Source organism: Diorhabda carinulata, chromosome X (assembly GCF_026250575.1).
Source record: "Diorhabda carinulata isolate Delta chromosome X, icDioCari1.1, whole genome shotgun sequence".
In the NCBI taxonomy this organism is placed as follows: domain Eukaryota; kingdom Metazoa; phylum Arthropoda; class Insecta; order Coleoptera; family Chrysomelidae; genus Diorhabda; species Diorhabda carinulata.
The window spans coordinates 18,148,404-18,157,263 of record NC_079472.1 but is presented as its reverse complement, the minus strand read 5'-3'; the positions used below and the strand labels follow the sequence as shown (position 1 = coordinate 18,157,263).

The 8,860-nt window shown below is 34.1% G+C and overlaps 2 protein-coding genes across 2 annotated transcripts in view; one reads left to right on the top strand and one right to left on the bottom strand.

Annotated features, from left to right (window-relative positions):
• The first annotated feature begins 557 nt into the window (after positions 1 to 557).
• Positions 558 to 1,276, top strand: LOC130900715 (coiled-coil domain-containing protein 12). The gene is made up of 2 exons (XM_057811516.1): positions 558 to 871; positions 927 to 1,276. Exons 1-2 carry the CDS (start codon positions 638 to 640, stop codon positions 1,164 to 1,166), a joined length of 474 nt encoding a protein of 157 aa, XP_057667499.1. The 5' UTR covers positions 558 to 637; the 3' UTR covers positions 1,167 to 1,276.
• A 219-nt stretch (positions 1,277 to 1,495) lies between these two features.
• LOC130900707 (ABC transporter G family member 20) overlaps positions 1,496 to 8,860 on the bottom strand; it is a 49,408-nt gene continuing 42,043 nt past the window's right edge. The window contains exons 6-12 of the mRNA XM_057811503.1: positions 8,515 to 8,709; positions 6,004 to 6,185; positions 3,732 to 3,909; positions 3,199 to 3,314; positions 2,302 to 2,372; positions 1,980 to 2,245; positions 1,496 to 1,917 (exon numbers count right to left, since the gene is read on the bottom strand). Of these exons, the coding sequence (XP_057667486.1) occupies positions 1,616 to 1,917; positions 1,980 to 2,245; positions 2,302 to 2,372; positions 3,199 to 3,314; positions 3,732 to 3,909; positions 6,004 to 6,185; positions 8,515 to 8,709 (1,310 nt within the window). The 3' untranslated portion in view covers positions 1,496 to 1,615. The remainder of the gene's footprint in view (positions 1,918 to 1,979; positions 2,246 to 2,301; positions 2,373 to 3,198; positions 3,315 to 3,731; positions 3,910 to 6,003; positions 6,186 to 8,514; positions 8,710 to 8,860) is intronic.

Genomic DNA, 8,860 nt, shown 5'->3' with positions numbered 1-8,860 from the left:
GGAAAAAGTAGGCGTCAATTTACACACCTCTTGATTTGTTTCGTTTGTTGATTGCAATCGAGATGAGTGATATGAAATTTTTCATCTTAGACATTTCTTCATTATTTCAAATTTCGACATTGATGTAGGAAAAGGAAACCAATTTTTAAACGGAGCTATTTTTTATTTTGTTCGAACAGGATGTCGTATTTATAAACACTTGGTGCACAAAATGTATCTTTCCTGTAACGATTGCAGTAAATGAAATGTTCATAAATTATATGAAACTTAAGAGCTCAAAAAAATATTATTTTTATTGTGTCTATTGATTACATTGTGCATATTTTTTAATTATCTCCAGTATGGGTTTTTACCTGAACAAACAATCAAAACTTTCTTCAATTAAATTCACACGCTATTATACGTCATAATGAAATTTTATTTATACAAATTAAACAATAATATATATTTATTTAGTTAGTCAATCCAAATTACTTTGTTGTAATAAATATTATCTAAAACATTCAATTGACGTTTGATTTCTACACAATTGAAAGTGATTATACTGATGACATTTTTGTACTCGAACATAACCTTAAAACTTGTAGATTGTTAAGTTTATTATGTTGAGGATATTTTATCCGAGTAAATATATAAAATGACGGAAACCGATCCTCAAGTTGGTCATTTAGAAGAAGAAGCTTTAAAGAGAAAAGAAAGATTAAAAAATCTAAGAAGAAAACGAACAGGTGAAACCAACAATCAAGGCAAGCAAAATGAAGATGAAGATTTACCATTACCAAAACCTCTATTTAGAAGTTACAAACCTTTAAATAATGATCTAAACGATTACACAATCGAACCAGCAGATCCTGGAGATGTTACTAAAGAGGTATAATATATTTTTTATATTTTTAAAGTTTTTATTTTTGCAAATATACTTTTAGGTTGAAGATCAGTTGGAGTCTGCCAAATCGTCTGTAGTAATTGATCAACTTGATGTTACATCATTAGCTCCTAGAAAACCTGATTGGGATTTAAAACGGGACGTTAGTAAAAAATTAGAAAAATTGGAAAAACAAACACAAAAAGCAATAGCAGAACTCATTAGAGAGAGGTTGAAGGAAAGCAAACAAACTGAAGACTTAGCAGCAATTGTGAATGCGGGAGTAAATGCAGAAAGTTGATGAATTTTCTAGGATTAATTATTTTTATATATAAAACAGTGGAGTATTGAATTTTTAGTGGAGATTGGCATGTATGTATAATTTAAGATGAATTAAATCTATTATATCTTTGGAATAGTAATTTTTTTTACCTCCTTATGTTAATATGTAAAAATCTGGTGTTTTCTATGCGTGTCTTGAACTAATTGCTATTTTTTTTTTGAAGTTTTGTGTAGATACAAGTAAAGTGGAATCAAATAGGTTACCCTTAAATGTCTCTTTGCTTATTTCCCCTTCATATAAACATTCGTTCTCAGTCGATGATTTTTTTGGACAGAAATAAAAAACACTTTGTTTTGAAAAGTTTATTAACAATTAAAAAAAGGAAATAACTTATCTACCAACTAAAAACAATAAAATTGAGTACAATAGCCAATTTGAAATAATAATAATAATAGTAAAATATCACCTTAACCTTTCTTGAATTTGAGCACCAAAATACTGATAGTTAAAAATATTAAAATCCACACAGTTAATGAAATGAAACCATTGTATACAACGGGATTGGAGATACCCCATCCTCTGGCTAAAACACATCTGAAACTTTCTGTAGCTTGAGTAAGGGGAAGTACTACAGAAACCCACTTCAAGTAGTCGTTCATAGCTTCTATTGGCCAAATAATTCCACAAAGCATTACAATTGGAAGGAAACTACCCAAGGCTAGATAAGTAGCGGATCGTTCGTTGTCACATACACAAGCCACCACAAAACCTATAAACAAAATATTAAAGAATTAATACAACATTAAGCTATCAACTTTTTGCAGTACTTACCAAAACACATGCCGCATATACCAGCTAGTAGAGTGATAGTAATAACTGTTCCCCAAGATCCGACTTGTGTTAAATTGAAGACAAAAAACGTTACAATAAGTACCATTATAGTTTGTCCCATCATAATAACAAATTGAGTAATAATTTGTGAAAACAGTAGCTCTGTTCCACTTATTCCATTCACTAAAGACCTTTCCAAAATACCTTCGTTCCTTTCCATTATCATGGAACCTGATGTTAGAGCTACCGCCATGAAGAAGATGATCCTTAAATTGAAAATTATTGTAAATAAATTAGTATGTATCATTTATACAATGCTTACGTTAATATGACACCTGGTGCTGCGAAGTCTGTGAAATCTGGATTGGCATATCCGTAGATTGGTTTTTTATACTAAAAATTAATGTATGCTTAATTAAATCATCCAAAACTATTTTTTTTTTAATTTGAACATTAATCATGAAGAAATTTGATTGAAATTGTGGGAATACAAGTAGGTTCTACTTTGAAGCAATACAGTATAACATATTTTAATTGTGAATGGTTGTTTGTAAATACAATGATTTTTTTTAATATTTGGCGCAATATATTTTGATCATTGTACAACTCAAGCCATTAAATACGATTTAATTGGGAAATTTGTTTTCACAAATTTAGACCGAACTTTCCCCAACAATTTTTTGGGACCTTATTCAACCTTATGACTTGATTGACCTTTTTTATACTCCAATAAACCTTCTCCTTGTGCGAATAATTTTGAATATTCCCGCCAAGTAGGTTTTCCCGCTGGAAGTAATTTTCGTGGGAGAAGGTTTATGGAAGGAAAAATTTAGTATAAAACATGTAAGTCATGTTTTTAGTTTACTTCAGTCTCTGAAGATGATAATTAAGTTATCGAAACGCGCGTCAGACAGTGTAATTGTAAGTGTTGATGTAGTGCTATAAATAAATAGTGTGTTCAGTCTTGATATTACCAACGGTTTCAGGAATACCAAATTAATTGTCGCCTGTAAACCAGTCTCTGAGGATGATAATTTAGTTATCGAAACGCACGTCAGACAGTGTAATTGTAAGTGTTGATGTAGTGCTATAAATAAATAGTGTGTTCAGTATGAATATCACCAACGGTTCCAGGAATACCAACTTAATAGTGAAGATATTTGAAATGTGAGGATATAGGAATAAAAAGTAACACCGGATGCAATACGGGATGTCTTACCGCTAAAGGAAGTGTGATACTCCTTGGATCAAAATCACAACTACGTAAAATGTCCTCCATGAATCCCAGAAAACCGTACAACATATCTCTGGTGAGGAATGTCGCTATGTTTTCATCTAAACAGAAAAAGAAAATGTTGAATCAATACTATTTATATGTTATAACCTTGAGACGCGTTGATGTGGATCAGTAATAATGAGAGATTGAATCAATACTACGATTACTAATTCTTTTGATACAATCAAATTGATATTTTCTAAAAAAATTGAAAATTCATTCATATGGGATTGAAAATAGAACGTTCCGCCAAAATTTGAAATCAATCTGGATTACTTTAAATAACAAGAACATGGAGGAGCCTCCATCGTTTGCTAATTTGAATTGAATTTCTAATCTGAGATAATGCTTGGGGTAAATTTTTGCATTTTTTGTTTTAGTATTAATATTTTGACAATTAGCAAATTTGACTTCATCGATATGACATAAACTACTCTGACACTTACATTTGGCACAATATTAAAGGGTTTACTTACTAGATTTATCTGGGTATACGCTTATGGTAGATGCTAAAACATCCTCTAAGGGTGCATCTCTCGTATTTTCAATTCTACTCCATAAAGCGTCAGTGAAATTATGAGGTACAACTATCACAGCCCACGATTTTCCTTTTTCAACCATTTCTCTAGCCTTCTTTTCATTTTCTACATATTCCTGAAAAAAAACAATTTTGTCAACTCCCATATATTGTATTTGAAATTCAAATTGGCGCAGTCAATAGGATATAAAAAATATAGCGAATTAATTTTCATTATTCAAGTTACATTTATTTCAACAAGTATGAATTATACCTTCACGTATTGAATCAAGCAGTTTGAGCCTTCTCAGGCGCTGCTATAGTCGCTTTAGTGAGATCTTGTCTTCACATTAAGTTTTGTTTCAAACTAAAAAAGTGTTATAGAAACTCTAAAATGTTGAAATATGTCTTTAGCAATTTAAAAGTAGAAATACAATCGATTAACGATAGAGATATCTTTCAAAATGTGGAGAAATATGCTCATTTAAATAGGCGATTGACTATTCGAGATCTTAGTGAACATCTTGGTATCTTGTATCTTGAAAAGATAAAATGGGCTAAAATCAAAATATTTTGACCCCATTCCTGACATTGAGAAGTCAGATGGAAGTCAATCGAAAAGAATTAATCCAAAAATGATTCCAGTGAGGGATTTAATGTTGATCTAAGAGCGTTATTAGTTAAGGACTGTACTTTGAAGGGGATACAGTAAAACCTGCAATAAGGAACCAATATACAAGGAAAACCTTTCTGTAAGAAATACAATTCTCTGTTCTACTTTGTGGGGCCCAAAAACTCTTTGTAAGGAATTTTGTTAATTCTTTGTAAGGTATTTTGGACTTTGTCGCTACGTTAGGAAAACTTTCAAGACACTACCCTGTAGTACTGTAAGGAATTTCCCCTTGTATATAAGGAAATCCTCTGTGTAAGAAATACAATTACTGTGTTCTACTTTTTGAACTCCAAAAACTATGAGTAAGGAGCTTCCTTACAACTTCGAAATTTGTGTCTGCGTTAGAAAAATTTCCAAAAAACTACCTCTGTAAGGAAGCTCCCCTTGTATGGGAAAGGAAATCATCTTTGTACGAAATGCAATTCTCTGTTCTACTCTTTGGGGCCTAAAAACTCTTTGTAAGGTATACATTACAATGTAAGGAAGCTGGGACCTCATCTCTTCATTTCCAAGAGGTATACCTCTCTGTAAGGAAGTTTCTTACCTCTTGGGGCCCAAAAACTCTTTGTAAGGTATCCATTACTCCAATGTAAGGAAATTGGGACTTCATCTCTTTATTTCCAAGAGGTATACCTCTCTGTAAGGAAGTTTCTTACCTCTTGTGGCCCAAAAACTCTTTGTAAGGTATCCATTACTCCAATGTAAGGAAATTGGGACTTCATCTCTTCATTTCCAAGAGGTATACCTCTCTGTAAGGAAGTTTCTTACCTCTTGGGGCCCAAAAACTCTTTGTAAGGTATCCATTACTCCAATGTAAGGAAATTGGGACTTCATCTCTTTATTTCCAAGAGGTTTACCTCTCTGTAAGGAAGTTTCTTACCTCTTGTGGCCCAAAAACTCTTTGTAAGGTATCCATTACTCCAATGTAAGGAAATTGGGACTTCATCTCTTCATTTCCAAGAGGTATACCTCTCTGTAAGGAAGTTTCTTACCTCTTGTGGCCCAAAAACTCTTTGTAAGGTATCCATTACTCCAATGTAAGGAAATTGGGACTTCATCTCTTCATTTCCAAGACAATACCTCTCTTTAAGCAAGTTTCTTACCTCTTGTGGCCCAAAAACTCTTTGTAAGGTATCCATTACTCCAATGTAAGGAAATTGGGACTTCATCTCTTCATTTCCAAGAGGTATACCTCTCTGTAAGGAAGTTTCTTACCTCTTGTGGCCCAAAAACTCTTTGTAAGGTATCCATTACTCCAATGTAAGGAAGCTGGGACTTCATCTCCTCATTTTCAAGACAATACCTCTCTTTAAGCAAGTTTCTTAACTCTTGGGGCCCAAAAACTCTTTGTAAGGTATCCATTACTCCAATGTTAGGAAGCTGGGACTTCATCTTCTCATTTCCAAGACAATACCTCTCTTCAAGGATGTTTCTTACCTCTTGTGGCCCAAAAACTCTTTGTAAGGAATTCGTTACTTCTTCGTAAGCTCCCCGTTTGGGATCCCTTATAATCTAAATTATACTTAATTCACTGTAGAATGAAAATTATAAAACTCACCATAGATATTGAATAATTGTTAGCAACCACATTCAAATAGTTGCAGCTAAGTTTTGTGGTGTTGCAGTTTAAGGTTCTTACGGGACATACTTCAGTAGGGAAATTTATTTCGTTATTCACCACAGATACTTTAATGCCAACTGGGTCGTGTCCTATGGATAAGCAGAAGAGTATCGCCTGACCTAAGAAGAAAATTAAACAAAAAAATGAACACGAAAGTCTTTTATCATGAAGCAGGTCATCAATGAGTTATTCATCCATCTAGTTAATTTTTTATTGCATTATTTGATTCAATATCTAGTTCACAACTCCTATTTTCTTTTAAAGTGAATAAAATTTTCAAAATATCCACGCCTAAAATATTTTTGCATAAATCTAAGATCAAAGATAGAGAGAGTTTGGCATGGGAGATTGTTGAAGTCGCCCGAACCGCTCACAGAGAGAGAAGGAGCATTAGTATACCACTCTCTATCTCCTTCCTAATCTTTTCTGATCGGATCACCATCAGGTCGAAGTTTTAAGTGGTGGGAAAAGCAAAGGAAGACAACAAAATGTTTTGATTTAGAATTGTGTATCCAACAACTTTTCTATCTATCTATATATTAGGGTATAATGTACATTGCGAATCAAAGGATCTATTGTGTCCCCCTTTCTTGCTGCGACACCAAGGATCCCACTCCTAGAAAGTCAGAAGGCTTCGTATGCTCCCAGGTGTAGTGCTCTTAAGTTCCGTAGTGTCTCACTCTACGAGAGAATGTGTTTAAAGGTTTCGAACTCCGCGCAACCGGATCTGCACGCTGCATTCTCTGCTAAACCCGGAGGATTGCTCTTGCTTAGATTGATACATTCAACAGATCTTCTCTGGTTATATCATCCCAGGGGTGTATTTGCTTCTCTCAATCCCTGTAGATTGTCGCAGTAAATGGTTTCACCCCTATCTACTTTCTTTTTTAGTGCTTTCTCTATTGTTTTGTAGCTGATACTACAAAAGGGTTCAGGGCGTATGAAGGATTTGTCCGTCCCTTTAGCGTGTCGTTTCCTTCTACTCCAGGGATCTATTGGATTTTATGACATTGGAGCTTAGGGCTCTAATGGCTGCTTGGCTATTGGACAAGATAAAGATCTCCTGTTTACAATAATCCATTAGATTGAACTGGACACATTTTTCAATTGCAAATATTTCCGCTTGATAAATGATTGGTGTGTTTCTGTTCTGTCTCCTGTTTCATAGCCAACTGCATACCATTTGATGGCATTTCTCGTACGTTGTTTTGATTCTATTTACTTCTACAGCTCAATTATAAGGTTAATTTCTTACTCCCTTACAGAATATGGCGAGGTCAATCAGTCTGCTACTAAGCTCTACATAAATGGGGATGCAACTCTCCCTTGTGGACATCTTCTATTTGAAGTTATAGAAATAGTGTCATGTCCTACTTTCATTTCTGCTGACTAGTAGTTGTGTCATCCATCTGGAGGTTGTTCTAACCACTCCTCTCTTTGCATATCCTTATACGAGTATTGTCGAATGTGCCTTCTAAAAATGCACACAGTAAGTTTTCTATATTCTTGTCAATCGTACCAGTGCAGCCTCCGTAGATTTCTCTGTTTGGTATGAATATTGACAAGGATGGAGTGGTTTCTACTTTAGAGTCTCTGTTCTAATGTAACTATTGACAGCTTCTCCCATCCATTTGAGTTAAAACGATGTGAGGCTGATTGGTATGAAGGACTACTTTCGATATGAAGATTACATTTCTTCGGCTGACACGGATCAAACGAGCTAAGATTTCTTCGTTTCGTTTTTGGAGAAGATCTGGGAAGATTCTTTCCACTTTTGGTTTAAAAGTATTCATAGTCCACTTTATTCATTTTCTGCTGCACACTTTCTTAGTTAAAGCTGCAGTTTCTTCTACAAGGAATAGGTTGACTCCACACAATTCAATTTTGTGATGTCCCAAATTACAGCAAGCGTGTAACCATCGTAAGAAATCTTCCATCTTGGTGACTTCACAATCGCGAGAAGGGTTGCATCTAATATGTTCACAACTTATCTAAGTTGTTTGTCTGCGATTTGGTGATCCAGCCTTCCTATTCCCTTGATAAAATTGTGCATAAGAGCTTCCGGAGCATCATGTTTCTTGAGTATAGTTCAAATAATTTTTTGAGTTGGATATAAATTTTATTTACCTTATAAGGTTTTCACGGAAGAAACCACGTGCTACTTGCTTACATTTTACTATAATTTGTTTTGATTTGACCTCATAAGACACTTTGACAGATTTGGTAAGGTAGATCGCCCTTTTCTTTGTGGACGAGTCCTTGTGGTAAACCAATGCTGCTTCTCTCTCCTTCTGGCACTCTCTCTATGTTTAATATCTATATCTATGGATATTTTACGCACGTGGTGATGATTTATTACTTTCTTAGGAATTGAATCGATTAATGATCGCTTAGTAGATGTCACATGTGGGATTTGAATGATAAACATAACCTAAAACGTCAACTTACCGATCGGTAATCCTATAATGAATAACATCATCGGAATGTTCCTCCACATCCACAAAAAGTTCTTCCAAATTAATGCCCGCATATGATTCGCTTTCACTATTTTCAGATAATCCTTACAAGATACTTCAGAGTCATCTTCAGGAGGCAATTCCACAGGTGTATCTACTGTTGGTTCAGGTGCAATTGATACTCGTCCTGAAAATATATTTTTAAACTTTTAGACATGGTATTGCATAAAATTACTCAAAATTGATTATATTTCTTTTTTCTTAAGATTATTTCGAGTATTGATATTAATTTATGTTTAGTAGATGGCACCACGCGTTTCACAATTAAAAGTTAATAT

Bases quoted from the DNA above. Each gene is read 5' to 3' on its own strand.
- LOC130900715 (XM_057811516.1), top strand. From the start codon at position 638: ATGACGGAAACCGATCCTCAAGTTGGTCATTTAGAAGAAGAAGCTTTA. The intron at 872-926 runs GTATAATATATT...ATATACTTTTAG, and splicing joins CTGGAGATGTTACTAAAGAG to GTTGAAGATCAGTTGGAGTC.